This window comes from Ptychodera flava, chromosome 7, assembly GCF_041260155.1.
Source record: "Ptychodera flava strain L36383 chromosome 7, AS_Pfla_20210202, whole genome shotgun sequence".
Lineage (NCBI taxonomy): Eukaryota > Metazoa > Hemichordata > Enteropneusta > Ptychoderidae > Ptychodera > Ptychodera flava.
The window spans coordinates 2,754,749-2,777,541 of NC_091934.1; the positions used below are offsets into that span (position 1 = coordinate 2,754,749).

General features: G+C 36.3%; 1 protein-coding gene and 1 long non-coding RNA gene across 3 annotated transcripts in view; both read left to right on the forward strand.

Annotated features, from left to right (window-relative positions):
* LOC139136567 (ribosome biogenesis protein BMS1 homolog) overlaps nucleotides 1-10,800 on the forward strand; it is a 68,125-nt gene extending 57,325 nt beyond the window's left edge. For both annotated transcript variants that reach the window (XM_070704306.1, XM_070704307.1), the window contains exons 20-25: nucleotides 405-527; nucleotides 3,763-3,910; nucleotides 4,260-4,435; nucleotides 5,543-5,713; nucleotides 6,624-6,722; nucleotides 8,280-10,800. In XM_070704306.1, the coding sequence (XP_070560407.1) occupies nucleotides 405-527; nucleotides 3,763-3,910; nucleotides 4,260-4,435; nucleotides 5,543-5,713; nucleotides 6,624-6,722; nucleotides 8,280-8,390 (828 nt within the window). In that variant the 3' untranslated portion in view covers nucleotides 8,391-10,800. The remainder of the gene's footprint in view (nucleotides 1-404; nucleotides 528-3,762; nucleotides 3,911-4,259; nucleotides 4,436-5,542; nucleotides 5,714-6,623; nucleotides 6,723-8,279) is intronic.
* A 4,526-nt stretch (nucleotides 10,801-15,326) lies between these two features.
* LOC139136058 (uncharacterized) lies at nucleotides 15,327-21,804 on the forward strand. Its single transcript, XR_011553079.1, has 3 exons — nucleotides 15,327-15,614; nucleotides 16,435-16,501; nucleotides 21,654-21,804. It is a non-coding gene; the product is annotated as an uncharacterized lncRNA (long non-coding RNA).
* The last annotated feature ends 989 nt before the right edge of the window (nucleotides 21,805-22,793 follow it).

Here is a 22,793-nt window from a genome sequence, read left to right on the forward strand (position 1 = left end):
AAATTAGTTTTTGCCATGGTGATGGTTAAAAGTGGTGGTGTATACATATTGTCACCCATGGAGCTAGTGCTGCCAGATTTGATGTCTGATTTCATGGTGTATTACTGTAAATTAGTTCTTTTGTCATCACCTATCAAAGTCTCAATGTTATCAGCAAAGTTGCTTGATAACTAGCCAGCCTACTGTCTGGCTTTTTGTAAGTTAACCATAAAGTTAGTAAAAAAATGCAGACAAACACAAATAAAGTAATAATTTTAAAATTGGATGAAATTTTTGTCCTAAGTAACGTTGATATGACATTTGAAATTTTAGAGATTTGATTTAATTATCAGATTTAATAGCCCAAAGTTGACAACATATAAACAGAAGTAAAAAAACTTTACACCACTGTTTTATTTTTTCAGTCACGGTTCAGAATAGCAGCTACAGGAAGTGTCCTTGACTTGGCTAAATCTGTCACTATTGTCAAGAAATTGAAACTGACTGGCGTACCATTCAAGATTTACAAGAATACTGCTTTTATTAAGGTAATGATGAATTATCCTTCAAAGAACTAACTATTAGAGCTAGCAAATCAAAACCAAACGAGTTATTGTCATGGCAGAAGGATGTGTGCTGCACTGTACCAAACCTGGCAGGAACATGCTACTTGTTGCTGTCTAGTACATTGCTGTATCTAGTACATTGCTGTATCTAGTACATTGCTGTATCTAGTACAGTGCTGTATCTAGTACATTGCTGTATCTAGTACAGTGCTGTATCTAGTACATTGCTGTATCTAGTACAGTGCTGTATCTAGTACATTGCTGTATCTAGTACATTGCTGTATCTAGTACATTGCTGTATCTAGTACATTGCTGTATCTAGTACAGTGCTGTATCTAGTACATTGCTGTATCTAGTACATTGCTGTATCTAGTACATTGCTGTATCTAGTACAGTGCTGTATCTAGTACAGTGCTGTATCTAGTACATTGCTGTATCTAGTACATTGCTGTATCTAGTACATTGCTGTATCTAGTACATTGCTGTATCTAGTACATTGCTGTATCTAGTACGTTGCTGTATCTAGTACATTTCATGAATCATAAACAAATCAACAGATTAGATCGATCAAAAGCAGTTGTAGTTCCTTGAAGTGTCAATGGACCAACCTCACCTCCGGACGCAAACATTCCATTCAAGAAACAAACAAACATTTTTTTGAAGTTTGCAATACCTCTGCCACTCACCAAATGTGTAGTCTGACTTGAAATTATGTCAAAATTGATGTTTGTTAACATCGCACGGTTATTAAATGTACATTTTACATCTCCTTAAACACTGGCAGAAATGGAACAATGTAGTTCTACCCCTATGCCTTTTAACCAAGTCACAGTTTATTATTGCAATCAAATATATAATTTCAAGACAGTAAAACCTTGCACAGATTAAATAAAAATCCTGATTTAACCTTTGAAGTTGTCCTTATGAAAACATGTTATAATTGCTGTCAAATATGGAATTCAATGAAACATTTGGATCACTAAAAATGTAGGTCTGACCTAGATAACATAAAAGTGACAAAATATGGTTTGAAATTTTATTGTAAAACCATGAGATTTCACCAACACTGAAACAAGTAGTCCCATCAAGAAATTTCCAAAACCCAAAGAAATAGTTGCAAACACATGTACGTCTTGAAGACTGATAATTATTAGAATCAAATCACATGTACATCCTAAAATGTTGTTACAAACATTTAAGCTACCTTAAAAGTCAATCATCAATGTTTTCACAGATAGAAGTTCAGCAGAGTACTACAGTGGGCATTGTTCTCAATGGCCAACTGAAAGAACACAAAGACAAGAAATTTACTTTTTTAACCTAACAACTCTCTAGCGGTAAATAAGCTCAGACCTCCCCGTAAATTATATATTTTTGGAAAGCCTAGATCATTGTTTACATAACTATCATGTGACAGGTAATTTGCAAAAATCGGTTTTCCCTATATTTTGTTTCAATGCTTTGAGATATGTGGCTGAAATTTGTGTGAGTGCAAGCTGTCCTAAGGATCTTCCAAAGTGTGTCTCAGAATTTCTTTAAACCTTCTTAAACAAATTTTATGCCAGAAAAACTTCAAGAGCGGTGAATTTAAGCCTAGTTGATTTCTTTAAAATTGTACTCCAAAAAAAAAAACTGAGCAAGATATAAAAAATCTGAGACACACTTTGGAAGAGCGTTGTGACAGCTTGCACTCCAGCAAGTTAGAGTCAGAAATTTTTAAGTATTGAGACAAAACATAGAGAAAACAGATTTTTTGAAAGATTATGCAAATTACCTGTCATGTGATAGTTATGTAAACAATGGTGACACTGTGGTTAGCCAAATGTTCCCCTGTATCTAGGCTTTCAGAAAATGTATAATTTACGGGTATTATGAGCTTATTAACCACCAGAGAATTGTTAGATTAAAAACGGTCAATTTCTTGTCTTGGAACCTTAACTAATATCTACATAAAGTCTTGTACTAAAAGCTTTGTACATATGTACATCATGTAACATACAGTATTTGCACACCGCCAGCAATGTAACATACAGTATTTCCATACTGCCAGCAATGTAACATATACAGTATTTCCATACTGCCAGCAATGTAATAACAGTATTTGCATACTGCCAGCAATGTATCCTTGAGATCATTGTCATTGTCAGTATTGCTGATAGCATTTCTTATTATGGTCAAATTCAGAATAATTCTGCTGATAGCATCTTTCTTGTAAATATTACTTGCCAAGACCAAACATTATAACGGTATATCAGGGACATATTCAATCATAGACCCTCAAAGGTCTATGGTTACACTTAGTTCAGAAATGTTACTCAATTTTTTGAGTACATTTCAGCGTTGTAACCACATTTTCCTAAATGCAAAATTTTATACCACAGTGCATTATATGGTAAATTCAGTGAATTCTGGATCGGATTTGAACTCATAACATACAGCACCCACTCAAATAGCAAAGACGTCACAGTCAAAACCACTCCATTAAATCCCCATCCTTTAAAAAATAGTGGTTCAATAAACAAGCTGAGCTGTTACAATTTTTGTGACTGTGGCCCTTCCACACACTGTAGAGTTCATGAAGCACTCGCACACACATACTCTCCATCACACATTGCACACAAACGTTATCAAAGAAATTAATACACTGCTTAAGGGGGCACTGCACCCAACAGAGCATATTTTGCTCAAAAATCACTATTTTTGCGAATATTCATTCACTTTTGGTTAATTTATTAACTCACGATTAAAATATTGGTTGGAATTACCTTTGAGCTTGCCAAGCAGTTGTAAGTTGTGTGATAAAGAAGTGTTAATTTATGCAAATTCTCTGGTTTTTGAAAATACATACCAGTATGAGGGGGTTTCCTTGTCATCTTTGATGAGAATTATCGCTTTGAAAAAACTGTGTTGGCAACATGCAGCTCCACCTTAACTGAGCAAAAGACAGCCTCGGGGACAATTCTGTCCACAGTAATTTCTCAATAGGATTCAAACTCACAATGTACGTCACCCAGTCACCTAGCAACGACATCATACTCAACTGTAGCTAAAGTTTCAACCATAGACTTTTGTAGCTGGTTTCATCTGATTTGCTTGTTAATGATTGACTTGATTTCCATTTCAATACTGCCATTAAGCCACTTTGTGTTTTTGCTAAGATTTATACATTTATAAGAAAATTGCAAAATAATTATTGCTTTTGTGTTGTTGCACGCAGGGAATGTTTAGCTCATCATTGGAAGTAGTCAAGTTTGAAGGTGCAGCCATACGTTCTGTGAGTGGGATCCGAGGACAAATAAAGAAATCTGTGCGGACACCGGATGGCGCTTTCCGTGCTACATTTGAAGACAGGCTTTTAATGAGTGGTAAGATATGGTGTATATTGTTTCTAGTTAAATGTGATTTAAAAATCATTCTGAATTTGTCTTCAAAGACCAGGATTTGTTAATTCTGTCATAGTGTTATCCTTCACAGTATATTTCAATCTTGCCCAAGGTCAATGGCAACAGTGGTTGATTATGTCAAGAAATTGATATCAAGTAAGATAGTAAAATGAGAAGCAAACACAAAAACTATGACAAGGCAGAAACTGCTTATTAAAATACATGCTATATATATATATATATCGTGTAAAATTTTTAAAAATGTCTCAATATTTTAAGACAATTTCATAACTCGTATCAGACTAATCTTACCCTTCTTACATCATAACAGATATTGTCTTTGTGAGGACGTGGTACCCAGTGATTGTACCTAAATTCTACAATCCCGTCACTTCACTGCTATTGCCGAAAGATCGCAAGGATAGATGGATTGGGATGAAAACAACCGGTCAACTCAGGAAAGAACGAAACATTACAAGACTTCCACAGGAAGATTCCCTTTATAAGGTTAGCATTTTGTCCTCCTCATCACAAAATTCATTATTAGTTTGCTGGAACACTGTTAGACTTGAAAACACTGACTTTATTGGAACTGTTAGACTTGAAAACACTGACATTATTGGAACTGTTAGACTTGAAAACACTGACTTTATTGGAACTGTTAGACTTGAAAACACTGACTTTATTGGAACTGTCAGACTTGAAAACACTGACTTTATTGGAACTGTTAGACTTGAAAACACTGACTTTATTGGAACTGTTAGACTTGAAAACACTGACTTTATTGGAACTGTCAGACTTGAAAACACTGACTTTATTGGAACTGTTAGACTTGAAAACACTGACTTTATTGGAACTGTCAGACTTGAAAACACTGACTTTATTGGAACTGTTAGACTTGAAACACTGACTTTATTGGAACTGTTAGACTTGAAAACACTGACTTTATTGGAACTGTCAGACTTGAAAACACTGACTTTATTGGAACTGTTAGACTTGAAAACACTGACATTATTGGAACTGTTAGACTTGAAAACACTGACTTTATTGGAATAAGCATAAAGTACCCTTATTCTTCCCTATGTCCAAGTGATAAAAACTTTGAATCCTTTCAGAAACAGAATTTGAAACAAAATCATGTGTAATGATATTTCTGTCTTTGGGACATTTTATTCAGTTTTTACAAATCACAATGGCCATCAGAAAACCTGTCAATCTTCACTTTCCTGTCAATTATTATAATTATAAAAAGATAAAACCAAAAACTGAACAAAACGAAACGAAACCTACCAGCCTGTCGCATCTATTTTAAATATCCAAACAAACCATTCTAACTGTCAGACAAGTCAAATACCAATTTTGAAAAGGTCTCAGACAAAAACAGAAAATCCCTTAAGTTCAAAGTTGTTAGTGTGTACTGGTATATTGCAGCCTATACATTAGCAAGGTTGTCATCATAATGTCAATAGAGTATCTACCATTGATTAAATATCTTTGAAACATTCTATATCAAAGAGGCATATAAAATGTGAAAAATCTTGATGTTGTAGTGATAGTAGTGTTTATGGAATGTGGATAGAATGAACTCAAATCAAAATCTCAATGTATTGACAGCCAATTGCACGGAAACCAAGAGTTTTCAATCCTGTGAGAATTCCAAAACAACTACAAAAGGAATTGCCCTTCAAGAACAAACCCAAGAATGAAGCCATCAGAGAGAAGAAGAAAGGAGATCCACTCTTAGAAAAACACAGAGTTGTCATCAGAGAACCTCAAGAACAAAGAGTAAGCAATACTCTTTTCATTTGTATGACTTTTGCTTCTTGTGAAAATGAAACTATCAAATGGACGTTGGATAGTTTTCCAGGATGAGTTTATGATGTGCAAGCACATCAACTTTATTTTTGTGAAATCTTTCTGTGTTTTACCTCGTTTTACTCTGAAGTACAGAAAACTCAACTGCCCATAGCGGTCACTTCCAGGCACTTCAGACGACATCAGGCAGTCCAGATTTGACACGTCACAGACATTCATCAGAGCAGCCAGCACAGATCAATATGTAATCACCTGCCACCGATACTTGCACTAGTTTGGTAGCAGGCACTGTGTATAGAAATCAACACGTCACACTGAATGAATCAGTATGAAAGCAATGTATAAATTTGAATTTTGATTTTCAAATGCCTATGTGGAAATGCTGTCCCAGATGTGAAATATCCCAACTCTCAGCATGATCACAATATACACATCTGCAAGTAAACCAGTTGTTTTCCATATTCACCAGTCAGTAAACCACTAATGCAATAGGTACATCGCACTTCCACACCAACTTCACTACATTCTACATAGTAGTCTCTGTGTCTACACTTTTAAGAGTGACTACTATACCTTGATTTCATTGTATTGTACATGTCATATAAACTTGGTGTCAGTGATGAATAATTGTTTGTGTAAAGTTATTGATAGATCTTGTGTTGTCTCTATTTTTTAACTCATTTTTAATACAAAATCATCACCATATTTAAAATGAATCATACTCAACATTTCACCCCTATGTCTCTGTTCATTGGTCCTCTAATCTTACTTAAACACATGGAACATACCAAATGCTGGTTATGTAGGGGTGGGAAGGAAGAAAATCATGCCCAACGTTTCTTCCTGGTTAACAAAGCATTGTTTTGATTTCTTCAATTAGGTGGCAAGTCTCTTGCGACAGTTATCAGCCATGAATGAATACAAAATGAGAAAGCAAAAACAAGCAATGAAAGAGAGAGTGTTAGAACACAGGAAACAGGTAAGTGCAAAGACATCTACCTGTTTGAACATCAATACACACTGGCTCCAAAGTAGGATGTTATTAAAAAGGAGCTCAACCAAGATATCTGTTGAGGGAATAACAATATCAATTGCGCTCTTACAGGTCTTAGCATATAGTTGTTGATTGTCAAGTACAGTTTTGCCAGTAAATAGATGCATGTTGTTTAATAGTTTTGTATAGCCTCTAATATCCATAGCAAAGATGACGCTCCGAGTTCCCAGAAATGCTTGATGATAAAGATGAGTTTTGAGGCTGGATTTAAAGATATCTGAATTGGGTGCTGTATGGATGTCATTTGGGAGACGATTCTACAGTGAGGGGAATTGATGTGGAAGTGAACGGTCGCTGTACAATTTGAGTCTAGTCTTTGGTAAACTGAGATGTTGTTTGTTGCTGGTACAAGAGTTCTGCTTGGATTACTTTGTGTGATGATGTTGGAAATACATGGTGAAGTCAAACCATGGAGCAACACTCTAGTTCTACCATCATACAACTCCTTTCTTTAGTATTTCATCTTTGCTTTTGAATTACAGGATCCCAACAATTCAGTAAGCCATGCACTGCTTGTCAAACACTGAAGGAGATTAAACCTGCATGGGATAACACCTATCAATGCCACGTCATGATTACTGTGTTGTACACTTGCCAGTGCCCACTTACAGCCTGGCAACAATATTAAACATACTATTTACAACTCTTGACCAAAAATAATAATTTTCTTGGATTTTGTTACTATTTTCTGAAATTTCCTCCCAACAGACTCTTGTACCACTGATTAAAACACAATCAGATAGTTGTAAAGACTACTGTGTAATACATTGTCAGAATGAACACAATTAGACTGTGTTGTCATAGCAACTCTTTTACAATTACTAGCCTTAACAGTTCAAGGTAGCAGGTTGGTTCGTTCAGTGCATTTTCATTGTGAAAACAATAGTTTTCAATTCCTTAAAGGTATACTGTCACCTGTTCCAATTTTGCCACAGTTACCATAGAAAGAGAAAATCTAACCATTCACAGATTTTAAGCGGGTGACCTCTTTTTAAAAACAGCGCCCTCACATGGGCATTTTGAATAACGCCCCTCTGACCATATATGGGCATGTTTAGATTACAGGTGACTGTATACCTTTAATAGTTCCAAAGCCCTCTTGGAATTTGCCTGGGGGATGGAGGGCCTAATCCCCCTTACTGTGGCATTTGGAATGATACATTGCTGGTATACAGCACATGTCAATAAAATACTGATGCATGTATTAGTTTATAAAGTACTCACTCTACATCTTCAACAAACCCTTTAAATAGCCGGCAAGAAGTCACTGCATTAGTTCAGTGCAGTTGTGAAGGAGAATATGACAATGTCAGCAATTGTTCTTGTGACAGAACTTGAATTAATGTTTATGTTTGTCCTTGGCAGTGACCTGATATCCTATTAAACATGCACAGATACTCCAATACAAATCAAAATCTGCCCCTTATTATTTCAGTGCATATACTGTGGTAGTTTTTTTAATATTGATGTTTTTATCTTCAGGTGAAAGTTCATGAAGACAAACTGATGAGCAGACAGAAAAAGGAAAAGAAAGAAATGTTCCGACTGATGGGAAAATTACAGAAAAAGAAAGAAAAACAGAAGAGAGATTGAATGTGCAAAGCAACACTCTGAATTGTTTGTATACCTTGCAGGATAACTTATATGTAAACAAAGTATACTGCCATGACGTTACAGACTACTGCTTGGTTATCATTTGCTGATACACTTTCCTTCCATGGATACATCATTTAGAAACTCACCTTAGGAGTGTCATGTGAATCAAATCAAGGAAATAAAGATGAAAGATGTGAAGATAAAAGTGGAATTAAGTCAATTTTTTTCCTCAGAGTTGTTCTTTTCTGATGATAACAAAGGACAACAAAGGGCGTGGGTTGCTAGGCAACAGTTGCTAGGGGAACTTATATCCAGGCGATATGGTAACCTTAGATATAGTGTAACCTTATAAGCAAACATGGTATTGGTAGCTATAAACTTTGTGACATCACTAAAATGCAAATTAGTAGAATTTTTAAATGTAACACTGGGTCAGTGTACTGAACTGAAAATCATCTGATGAATTCATACAAAGATATTCTGCCATGTTTCCCTGCATTTGTTGCTACCAATACAAGCAAAACTGTTTTTCAGTAGTAAATGTCCATCTTATAATTGTTTTTTCAAATCTAAAGATGCTACCTCTGTCACTCCAAAAACCATGTCAGCATGTCAAAATTCTACCTAAATATGGGACAACAAAATATTACAGGTTTTGATGTATGAACAACATGAGGAATTGAAAGTATAATTTTCACATTGGCAGATCAGCAAGAGAGAATGCATTGAGTCCTTTATTAGGCTTTGAGAAATGTTTCCTCACATCACACTGATACAATTTCTGAAAGAGTATGTAACGGACAAGTGTATTAAATGGATAGGTGTATTTAACCGAAAATTTATGGATAAGTTCATTTCATATGGTTGTTATGGTAAATCTTTTGTATGAATGTTGATCCAAACAAAAATGTGACATGGACATGTAAAGCTTCTGGAAGGAAGCTCTGCTGTCAAAACCGAATTCTCACAATAATCTTTGACCAACCCTGGTGACTTGCATATCCAATGTGACCACACACTATAATCTACTCAAGGAGCGCCCTCAAACAACAAATCTTCCAGCCTTGTCATAAAGGCTGATTGACTTGTTACTTTTAGCAGCTGGTGTAACAAAACATCTATCTTCATATTCATGTGCCAATTGTGAAATCATTTTAGATTCATAGAGTGTAGAATACAATAGATGTAGAAAACTCTGCATTTGTTGTATTACAGAAATTTCAATGCCTGTGTCAAAACACAAGTACAGTGAACTAGGTGTACATTTCAATTTAAAACCAGAATAAATGCAAAATTTGGTGCTCCTTTCAAAACCATAGTGTTAAATGTCACTTGAGCCACAAGATCACTCTTCAGAAAATTTTGTATCTATAAAGTGAATCTGTATTTGCAACTTCGATCTCCTATGTAACTTGCATTCCATTTTAGAAGCTTTGTAAGTCAGTCGTAGCCTCTGAAACTACTTTAGCCATCTTTAAATCAACCTCCGTCTGCAGTAGTTCAAAGGTCAAAAGTGTCACATGACTGTCACTTGTCCTTCATTGCATTGTGGACTGAGCTGTAAATCAGGTATTATGGCAGCGTATTATATTTAGCACTCATGTGCCAAAGGTACACAAGCAGGCCAATGTTATTACTCTCTCAGTCTGTATGTGTCTGTGTGTCCATGTGTCAGTCTGTCAGACGGCCAAATTTGTGGAGTTCATATCTTAAAAATTATTAGACCACATGTGACCAGCTTTGGTCTGTTGAATGTTTTGGTGATCATCTAGAACTGAGTGGAATCTTAGAGATGTGACCTGCACAATTAAGAAAACAATTATATTATTAGTATTCATGAAGTTCAAAAATTGATATTAATAACTGCATTATTACTTTGATATTTGGTATAAATGTTGGTAGAGAGCATGCAGCCATTCAGTATTTATTCAAATTGGCAAAAAATTCACATATTTGTATTTTTGAGAATTTGTTTCATTTCTTACCGTTTTGTTTTTAGGAATCACTGGTTAAATAGGTGTTAAACTTTATTTGTAGGTTCTGTGAGATAACCTCATTATCATATGTCTGAATAGTGATGAAATTTTGATACTTGATATTTCAGCCCAATTTTGTCATTTTTTGGGGGTCAAAACATCAAATTTTCCCAGACTGCTAGTGTAATAGCTTTCAAAGGTTATTCATAGGTTCCTCAATGGTGACCTAATATTGATTTGAGAAAAATATCATGAATTTGCATATGTAAACTTTTAGGGCAAGTTTCTCAATTTTTGGTCAAAACGTATATTTTCTCCTATGTTGGACAGCTTTTAAAGTAAGTTCCAGAAAAAACATTTGCTAGTACATTGTATTCTTTTTTTCATCGTCATAGCCATATAAAACCTTGACCATGAAAGTCTAACTTCGATTATCCTTATGTTGCCTCAAAGTTACATGCATCTTTTGTCTTGTTGCTGGACTGAAAGATCGGTCAATGCCTCTATATTCCAGAGCGCCCTCTAGCGACGGATCTTTCAGTCTAGGTTTAGTCCTTGTAAGAAATTTGAGCAAAAACAATTAAAACAAGGCAGTATTGCTGAAGGCAATGAGTACTTGGGCCGAGATAGAGTAATTTTGAGGACAATATATACTACTATTCAAATATGGTCTTGAATTTCCTCCTGTCAATTAGGCATTTGATTAACTGGTTATTAAACGAAGCAATCGCATGACAACGGCAAAATATGTCTAGCAACTTTTGTGGAGTTTGAGGCAGGGGTTCTTTATTTATAGTGAAATTGCTTAAACTCCTTAAATATTCAAATTAGAGCAAATTTCTTTTGTTCTCGATGGTAGATGTCTAATATTTAGATGGGCATATTTAGATTTCTACCTATAGTTATCCCTATATACCAAAAATCGGACATCTAGCTCTATTGGCTTGCTCAGAATTAGATATGCAAATAATTAATGAGGTACAATATGTGGTGTCATAAGGTGTCCCATCATACCAAATATGAAGGGTGTAGCACTTGTGGTTACTGAGTTGTGGACAAATATATATATTTGAGGTCAAAGGTCATTGAGGTCACATGACATTTTGTCAAAATAATTGTATTGCTAAGTTATTCCTATATACCAAAAATCAGACCTCTAGCTCTATTGGCTCGCTCAAAATTAGATATGCGCATAATTAATGAGGTACAATATATTGTGTCATAAGGTGTCCTATCATACCAAATATGAAGGGTGTAGCACTTGTGGTTACAGAGTTGTGGACAAATATGTATATTTGAGGTCAAAGGTCATTGAGGTAACGTGACGTTTTGTCAAACAAATTATATTGTTAACTTATTTGAGGTCAAAGGTCACCAAGGTCACATGATATTTTGTCAAAATGTCTGAGATATCTGCGTGAACCGATGGACTCACTGATGGACTCACGGACGGATATGACCCAATCTATAAGCCCCCTGGACTTTATCCGTGGGGACAAAAAACTGTGTCACTGCATCCTTTAGGCAATATGAATACGATGAGAAACTAAATTTTTATTTTTCTTGGCCTTATACATGAAAGTCTATGGAGAACTGCCTTATACATGGGAGTCTATGGAGGTGTAAACTAAAAAGTCCTCTAACACGGCCAAATTCGATCGCATTGTGAAACAAATCGACGTGCATCTGTATGGGGTTGGGTACTATTCTTGTGCAAAGTTTGAAAGAAATTGACCAGGGCATGTCTGAGATATCTGCGTGAACGGACGGACGGACGGACTGACATGACCAAACCTATAACTCCCCCAGGACTTCGTCCGTGGGCACTAAAAACAACGCAACAGTTATTACAGCTACACCGGCGGTAGGTTCATATCCAGAGCCCCGTACGGTCTGCCGTCGTCGCTTGAAAACAATCTCATAAACCTGGCCATATGGGCAACTGTGTATGAGCAGCTGGATGATTGACTTCCCGGAGAAGGCGAGCTGTCATGTTCAAGCTCGGGATTATTTGTCGATCAAATTTCAGTAAATTTACCTTACCTAGATGAAATTTTGTCTATATGCTGAAATTTCGCCGAAGTTTGACAAAATTGCATCGATCTTTCAGGTTCATATCCGACATTTTGAGTTTTGAGTGCAGACAGAAATAAGTTTTGAGGCAACATGGCTGCGACCCCATGTTGACCCCTAGCCCTGCGTACGATGCTATGTGCTACAGCTAACACACAGCATCGTACGCAGGGCTAGCGAGAGAGTTGCCGACATCGACGGTTATTTACGAGAAGTGAATAAAAGACTGTCATTTTTGGAAGCGATCGAGTAGCTGAGGTAGGCTGGGATACGACTTGGGCCCAAGAACGCTGAATTTCGGCAGTAATTTGGCTTTTTACGTCAAGTCCCAAAATGGATTTGAAGTCACCGACCCTACGTACGCGTACGGGTCTTTGCAGGGCTGTGGTGAGCGGGGCGATTAGCTGTAGCGGAACACACAGAATCGTACGCAGAGCTAGTTGACCACAAGTGAAAATGTGTTCGCGATCTAATCTTCCTATATTTTTTTCAGAATTTTCGACAAAATCATTGCTTCTTACATCTTTTGTAAAATATAAAATACTAAAATAAAAATGCGATGTGCCATGTCTCCAGATTTCTAAAATATCGTTCGTTGACCGTTCGACGGAATACTCATTTCTCAAACTTGTGACGCAGTTGAAATTCAATACTGACCGCCAAATAATCTTAATGAGACGAGATCATTCTAGACATCCTCCAAATTATCCAACATTCGCGTTAGAGTTCAGCTCGCTTAGAGGATCATAACATTCTTCGGCCTTCGTTTAGATCGACCCTAATCTCTCCCATTTAGGAAATAAATACACAAGCTACCTTGACAAAACTTCGTGCACCAGCATCCAGGACCAAACACACTACAAATCTGTCTTGACGTCATCATCTCCTTACATGGTAATCGGCATACCGTATTTTTTAGCAAAGGAGACACAGAATACGTCGGAGTATTCAGTTTCAAAACGTATTACATTGTGTGATGTTGTCAAAAACAGGTAATGTTACTGCAGTGGTATAAATTACAAAACACAAAAGTTCAAATCAGTTTATTTTGGACTGGCTTTACCCAACATTTCATATTGTTTCTTATGCCAGATTTGACCACGTGCTTACTGGCGACCCCTTTACATGCAAATTTTGTGTCAAATGGTGTGTTCTCCTGGAAAAACAAACGTACGATTTCTATATGAAGGAGGCGAAATTTGCCCTCAAAACTCGAAACCACCCCTTTGGGGTGTACCTAGCTATTTTGAACGAGCTTCTCGAATCTGCAGCTCTATTTCGAAATGATGGTCTGGTTTTCTCAGCTCAAGGATAAGTGTTCTCCATCGCTGTGGGCATTACTATTCTCAACTGGGGGTACAGTTTCCAGTCGTAATGTTTTTCATTGTGTCCGGGATATAAAACCTTTCCTTTTCACAATTTTACTTCGATTAACACTAGTCCACATCTTGTCAGCGATTAAACATGTTTCAAGTTTAAATGTTAAATTCTGGTCTCGAGCCCTCTTGTTCGACCAAACTGAAATTACCCCTCCCACTTTGGCTCGTCCAGTGGGTGTAGCAAGGTCGTGCCATCGCCTAGGAAACGGAGGGTGCATTAATTGTTGCATTTCGATGCACATTTTGATGATATTCAGAAGATTTTGTGGCAAAAACTCAGATAGAGAAGCATTAATATTCACATCTCACTTATTCAAGACTGGCTGAGAGCAGCACTTCCATTCAGTTAACATCATTACGCCATTTATTATGCCAAGAAAGATGAAGCCAAGACATTTTGCCCTCCCTGGTCTCAGCCAGGAATGGTTATACCTTGCAGAGTTTTTTCCCACGGAATGAAAACAAATGTACTTGGGCTGAGGCCCAAGTACAATAAACACAATCCCAGTACGATTTCTACTTTTACAATGCATGTTTCTGAATGTATATTAGTGTACATTATCACTAGTCTAAAGGTATTTCACCATCATTGACAGGATTTTGGAAAACAATACTTGGTCCTATATTTGCCCAACAGGAAAACTAGTGGATAGAATATGGATATCTTTTAGGAAAGCAAAATGTTCAATGTACATTGGAAGGAAGCTTAACACCACCTTTTGCCATGTTTTTCTGTTAAATTGAATGGAAGACGGGGAAGTCTCAGATTTCTGAACCAAACCAATGATGGCAAAATCATAGTATCAAAAGCCCATAATGACATTTATATGAATAGATCTGAAGATTCCAGCAGAGGATATGCTTTGTTAACTTTTACACCCACAGCTTCTGCAAAAAGAAAGTAGTCGAGCAGAGTCAACGAAAAATTCATGCAAGATTTTTAGGTTTTCACAAGGTCCGTTGAAATAATGACATCGTTTGCGTCGTGTAGAGCAAAGAGGTCGTACAGATTATCTAAATGCCACTCTGTTCAGATAGTTATCAACACATGTCTCTGTGAAAAAAGTGGATGGCCTACTCCGGCATGACTGACTGTGATTGGTTCTAATATGTTTCATTCTTAGACGATCTTTCAACAAGCTGCGAGTCGGACAAAATACTCGGCTGCGAATTGCCGACACCGCAGGCCTTTCTTTAACCGAGTTAAAAAGTCACAAACCTTACAAATAAACTTTAATATTTGTCATTTGCTTTTTATTGCTTAACCGAATTGTCAGCCAATTAAATGTTTTCAGGACGAATAGTTAAAATTTCCATCTTTCAGTTAAGAATTCCTATAAAATGGCAAGGCATCCAATGTTGAATACTTGTAGCAAGGTAGTCCACGTGTACCAGTTAGTTCTCCTTTTTTGCTCTCAAAATTTGAATATTGAAACATGGCAGATGCGTAGAGGATACAGCACGAACAGAATTGATTGGAGGACTCAATTTGTTACTGGTCTTATCATTAGCATTTTGTTTTTTGGTGACGTTGCTTGAGTCTTGGCAGTGTTTCAGACGTGTAGACGGAATGGTTGGTGAGAGGCGTCCTTTAATGTCCCTCGCAATAATGGACATAGATTCTAATTCCCGTAATGACAAAAAAGAGCAGCACACGTGAGGTTTGAAGACATTACAAAGGAAAGTAATTTGGCAGAAATTTGCGATAACACGGTACAAAAACACACCGAAGTCAAGAATCACTCGGATCCTCCATACGAATGTGTTTTCATTGATTTCAGTACTGCAGTAAGGTGAGTGTCCACAGAGTTGAACTTTTCACAATGCTACCATAGTCTATAGTTCTATGTTGGTGCTTGTTAGGGAAAATACATACTGAACACTCTACCGGCTGGCATACGGTACGAAAAGGACCCAGTCTGTCACAAGTTGGCAAATTGTCGATGGCATGAGATATGTACATGCGGCAGGTGGTTTGGACTTCAAACACCAGATAATAATGCAATTTCAATTGACAACACGGAAAAAGCTATGGCATCCTAAAGCTAGGAATTTCGAACTTTTTTGACATTTGTAGTTCTACATTGAGTATAACGGCAAAAGATACCAAACACACTATGTCAGTTGACATGCGGGTCCCAACGTTACGTCTGAGATGTTTGCAAGTCGCTTTCTAATTATAGACAAGAATTCAGACTGTCACACAATTCGGTAAATTGTCGACGGCATGATAAAAAATGCATAGCAGGTAGCTTTAGGCTTCGAATGCTGAACAATAAGGTAGTCCAGAACACGAGGAAAAGCTTGCAGGATAGTAAAACTATGAATTTCAATATTAGCCTTGGTCTGTATATGGTCTTCTTCTACTCCTGCAAATGTTTTGAACTGTAGATGGAGACGAGCTATCGTACGTAGATGTGTGGCCTCTTGAATTGCACTGATTGACACTGATAGAAATAGTACGAAATGGCAGAGAAGGCAAAAAATTTAAAACCGTTTGAAAACGGGGTTCACCAAAGTCATTTTGAAAACATAGACTACATCTTTCCAAAACATACTACCTCTTTCCAGAATCGATGAATGCTAAAAATTTTATGTCTGTTTAAATTTTAGGGTTAAGTCGCCTCGTGTGTTTAAGAACACTGGAATGGATGGACAATGCATAAACCACTGAGACAAGGTAATATTACATTTATGAATACGTCACAGAGGAAACTAGAAACTCTGTATAGTCTGCGCAGAGAATAGTTTAATTATACCACTTTTTTATCGAAGTAAATATTCTTAGTTTGATTTTTGTTGGCAACATCTAACTTTATACCTCCCAGTGTAACATAACCTACATATATACGAGTCTGTCTTTTAGGGATGGGGTGCCGTGGTTTGCTAAATTAGGGACTGTTCGATATGAGGAGGCGACAAAATCAAGGGGTGTCATCTGGTATTAAAAGAGACTGTAAACAGGCGGGTCGATTTCATTTATTATTTTTATCCTTTTGAACACAGAAGGGGTCACCTGATTTTCAAAACTGTCCACCCAGAAGGTAAGGCTAAAGAAGGCTTCGCCCACACTAGACAATTTTACAAATAAAAGTTTTAAAACTGTTGGAGGCCCCAAAGGAAACCCCATTGCGTTCATAATTAGGCCCTGTTAAACAGCCTTTAGTGAACAAAAATATCAATAGATGCGATAGTCATTTTCTTTCTGTGAAGTCATTTCACCGTACATGCCGTCTGAATACCAGCTTTAAAGCAAGTTCTATATAGGCTTTCTTGATATGATCGGTTCCTTGAATGGGAAATAAAAAACAAAGTATCTCCGACTTTTCTTCGTCAATTAATATAAATATCAAGACACGAGTAAAAAATATACATTGTATTTTTGTATTTGCAACTCTCTTTATGTTGGTACTCATCTCAAAACTGTGTGAAACTTAAGCTCAAACTTAATTCCCTAAAGAAAACTTACAACATTCTCTTTAATAATCAATAATAAAAACCATGGTTCGCTGCACGAAATTTGGAATCAAAGAAAGGTCCACAATTGACGGATATTTGGTATCCGAGATTGCCATTATTCACACATTAACCCTAAGCGGTCAATTTTTTTAATTTTATGAAACACCACCTTGAAAATGTCACTGCCATAGCCTGACTTCAAGTTCTTACAATTTGTTACGAAACATTGCAAAAATGTTGCCCGAATATCTGTGCTTATTATACATCTGTCCTTAAAAAATATTAAATGCAGGGATATCGATGGTGAGTTAGAGACTCAATCACGGTGTTGTGCCCTTGAGAAAGGCACTTTACTCCTCATTGCTACATTTGCAACTGTGGGTTTATGGGTACCTCATCCTGTAATTGGGTAATGCCTGTTGAATGAGAAATAGTAAAATAAATAAATAAATAAATAAATAAATGTTATTGTGACTATTTTTAAGTTGGTATATCACACACAGTTCTGGAGACATCCCATGATCCACCCTGAATTGTACCATTGGATATTTTAGTGAAATCTAGCATCTCTATCATGTATCGAACCATTTACAAACTGGTTTTATCAACGCTGAAAACTCACTTTAATGTATACCATTCTTCTTAATCACCATCTTGAATGGTTTGGTGAAAATGTTTGATTTAGAAAGAAATGCCGGTTTTTTTTTAATTTTCCAACAAAATTGTGCTCATATAGAAATACCTGAAACGTAAGGAGACTAGGTGCACCTGTAGCTATTTGAGCAAAAATGAAAGTGTACCGATTTCTGAAACTTGATGTGACAAAATCCATTTAGATGTTATGGCTTCTGAGAGATTGGCCACTTCAGTTGGAAATGATTGCTTTCCGAAGGTATGGCATTTGTTGTACCCGCAGACCGTGACTTTTATAGCTATTTAGCAGTAATGTTGATGTCGAAAGTGAACCATTTCAAATTAATTTAAGGTGGTGTTGCTCATAATACAGAGTATTTTGCTAAAAATCATTATCCGTTGGCAAAGATTTATTCAATTATCATTAATTTGTTACCCATGGCTAAAATATTGGTTGCGTTCACTTTATAGCATGACTAATAGTGGTAAGTTTGGTGAGAAAAAAGTGTAAATTTATGCAAATCACATGATTTCCTGGCTTCTTTTTTTCTCCAGTTTTCGACATTTTACAAATATTGTAACTCCACTCTGGTGGCGTCAAAAGTCGTGAATTTTTCACATTATGTTCTTTAAGTACCATAAACCAAACGACAGTTTAGTTTGGCAATAAAGTTGTTATACTTTGAATAAGTCATGATGTTGATTACTTTTTGAATGTCAGTCTTTTCAACCCCTGCCAGTTATGAGTACAGATAATGCAAAACAAGCTCGTCATTTTTTTCTACATATACTGTAGTTTCAAATGAGATGTTAAATTTAATAAAGCTGTAGTACAAGTTTGTGACTTAAAATCGATTTTTATCATTAATACCAAACTTAGTTTTCTCCCTCAAATATGTACACCCTTCACCCTTCAAGCAAACTTCGAGCAAACTATTTTGTACTATACTAAATTTATCTTAGATGAGAAATATCCCTTTGAAAAAAAGTTTGTCAAGTGCAACGCCACCTGAATTGGACGTCATTAAACAATTTAGATTATTCACATTACTTTTGATGAATCGAAAATAATTTAAGATAAAAGTAACCTTAAATGTTAAAAATCAAAGAATTGATGGCAATTTGTAGTACTGTGCCAGGATGCTCTGATCAAAGTACGCCCTCACGAGTACAGAGTTGGATACTTCGATATGGCTGCAATATTTCGTCCACGAGCCAAGGCATTCGAAGCTCACTCTACATTTCCCAGGAGCAGCGGTTATCTAGCCTTTGTAATTAACCATTTTCATTACCCTATATGGTCAAACAGATTTTGGAATGGGAGACTGAAAGCATTCAAAGTCAAGCTTTTTGAGAGAAGATGAATCTTTTTTAATATTAAAAGTTTTGCTTGTCAGTGCGCCCTGGTGGATATATTCAGTACTGAATTCCGAATATATTAAACTGGAGTACAAGCGGAATATACCACTCCAGCCATGAAACTGTCTCTCTACTTATAGTAACGAAATGAAGAGCTGTGTAGACTAAGGAAGCTGAGAGTGGTGGTGTAGATGTCAATTTCGAAAGTCTTCCATTCCTGATCTAGGAGTGGATATTGTGATATTATTGAGAGGATCTTGGAGATTTTTTGGAAGAAGTTTCCGAGCAGATATCACCAATGACATAATATAGCAACAGATTGCTTGATATAATGAATATGGCAGAGTAGCGCGGAACAACTTTCGAAGGCACTCATCGGTGAGCCCTTCGGGAGAATATTTTAGGACAGCGTCTCTTTTCAATGTTCCCTTTTGCCATGCGGTGGAAGAATATTGAATAATTTGAGTGCCCTGTTTCCTATTTGACATCTACACAACATTATTTCCGAACTACAGATTTAGTAGCTGACAACCTTTGAAAATTTATTTTGGTCTTTAGCTATTTACTTCTTTTCCGGACAGGCTGTCGAAAATTCTTGTCAAGTCAATTTTGCTGACCTACACAATTTGCGTATCATGTGCTGTATTCCTTGCCAGAAGTTTTAATCTTTCATGCAATGACCTGTCAATAATAGGCAAAGACAAGTTGCACTGCCAAACAGCGATATATTTTTAGCAGAAACTAGAACAGGTGTTGTCAAGTTGTGATCAATAACACCAAACATAGCATAAAATTATCACTCAAAGATTACAGACTGGTCTTTTAAAAAGTTGAGCCTTGAAGACGCATTAAATCTGAATTTAATATCGATGTAAATCTAGAGGTTCAGAAATTACAAAGAAGACCTATAAATAAGCCGTTAGTTTCAAGATACCATTTTTAATGAATATATAAATAGTTTGATCCTAGGTAACCGATTGTGAAAATCATTGATGGAAAACTCTAAGACGATTAGGCTGAAATCTCTTTGAAGCTCTAAATGTTAGAAGTCCCTAATGATAAATGCATGATAAAGCTCGGTTCATTTGACTTTCGATTTGTCTAATCCATACCTGGATGACAACACTTCATGTCTACTGTTCTTTACGTTGATATCATTTACTAGAATTTTACTTTTACTCAAAATTAAAACCTTTTTTGAGTTCAAACAAGCTTCCACAATTTGCGGCTAGACGCGAGTTTATTAAAACATCATTGTACTCAACCTACAGTCTCTGACACCAGGAATCAGACTGTTTACACACTGGATACATTTTTAAACATTTTTTTAATTGAGGTCATCAAAATCGTTTACAATCTCAGTAGTGGGAGGGTACATACACGTCAATTACAAAAACTACAATGCAATGATATCAATAAATGTCAGTCAAAAAGTCTCAGAGACTGTGCATATAAGATTTTCCAACCACATGTACTAAATTCACTGTATTATGGTTCTAGGAATAAGAGTTGTTAGAATTCCACCCCATTTCTTGTTGTGTAAAGTCGATTTGTTCTTTTTGACTGCTATACAATATTCTACTTTCTGCATTTTTTGTAGTAATCTTTTGAAAATCAGATGATTTCACTGGATACATTTTTTGCATATCACCAATTTGAAACACAATGCTCTTTCATATTATTGGCGACTTCCTCTTAAAGGTCATTTAGAGATGTTAATGAAAGCCGATGACAATCTTACACAGTCTTGCTTAGCACCACCAGATTCAAGTTTTACTTTGCATTCCTGATCACTGTCGATTTGTTTGCAAAAAAACTCTCACATCAAAATGTTTTAATTAAAGGGATTCAGTATACCCTAAAACGTAGATACTTTTCGGAATTCCACAAAACAATTGCATATTAAAACGTTTTCTGTTAACTTTGACTATTTTTACGATGTTGGCTGTCATCAATTTTTAAAGAAGATTGCAGAACTTGCGAGTCCCCGAACAGTAAACTTGTTTTCTGGGTAGTTTCTTTTGTTCATAGGACTTAATTTTGAGACGTAGCTCAATAATAGAAGATTGCCCTATAGAAACTGGATCATATTTATTACCAGATTTAAGTCTTGTTTGTCGGAGGTGAAATCGGCATACATCAATAAAGCTATTGACTTGCATTGACCTTGTATCGCAGACATATCCTTAAATTGTACCACGTGTACGTCTTTTTATTAGCAGTTTTTAAGATCAATTACCAGAGTTCACCAATTTGGAAAAATACTGACCAGTTTAGCAGCTACAAAAAATAATACCACCTTCAACATATTTTTGATAAAAAGTCTAAAAAGTTAGTATTTCATCTTCATCTTCTCAGTGTTAATGTCTTTACTTTTTCAGGTCAGCACTACCACGACACTATCAAGTAGAGCTGCAGGCAGATATCATCATGGAACGCATCACACACAGAAGTATGCATACTGTTGAAGTGTAACACAGGGAAAGTAGTAATTACGGGAGGGATTTCCTAATAAAAATTGAAAAACACTAACTGGTTGTTGTTGTTTCAAGTACATGTTAAAGAACACAATTTGGTTTCCCTATATGCAAGTACGGTGTGAACAAGGAGAGTGGTGTTTGGCCCTTCACTCAACCAGATATTCAAAGTATGCTTCAAAAAGTGCATTCTCTCATTTCCAAATAAAGGAGAATATATGAGACTGAACAAGCGGGGTTGGTTGAGATGTAGAGAAAGGAGAGACCCACATCCTTAGTGTTTATCTAATTAAGAAATTTAGCAGATTAATGTTCTTTGAGTAGCATCCACGGTGCGTGGACATAGCCAATCCCGTAAGGGTTAGAAAGTCCTGTTGTGCAGCAATTGATCTTCAAATATGTCCCTAAATCTCAAAACAATTAAATATACCCCTAGCCCTGTATATAAAGGATTTTTTAACTATTTCGAATAAAATTTTAAAACTACGTGTAGACCCAAGCTGCTTCTTTGGATACCCCTCTCGAGTGTTTGTTTCAGTCCCCAAAATTCGAAACTCTCTACACCTTAATGTCAAATTTTGACCGATACTCAAAAAAAATTCCGGAATTTTACCTCCAATGCAAGACTTCGGAATACAGGACCCCATTTCCATTTGTGTTGCGTTGTATATAGCAGGATCGTATTTTCTCTGAAAGCTGTTACTGGACGTAAAACGAAATGTTTAAATCTTTGACCACGATGGAAAAAAACTTTCGGACATTTTTGAAATCCATGTCGTTGTTGATAGTGAGAAAATCTGAGCGGTTTCACAAATTGGGATAATTTAATAAAAATAAATAACTTGGGCAGAAAGCAGTCCTTTGCACACTTTAGAAGCTGGCTAAAGTCCTGAGCATTGTTGTGGGGGTAACTGCAAGGGATTGGACTTTTTATTATGCACTTTACGATATGAGCGGGGACGAAATAAATATTTAAATATTTATAGGAAATAAGGGATTTTGACAAAGCACTTGTTGAAACTTCATCTAGTGTTTGAAGTGAAA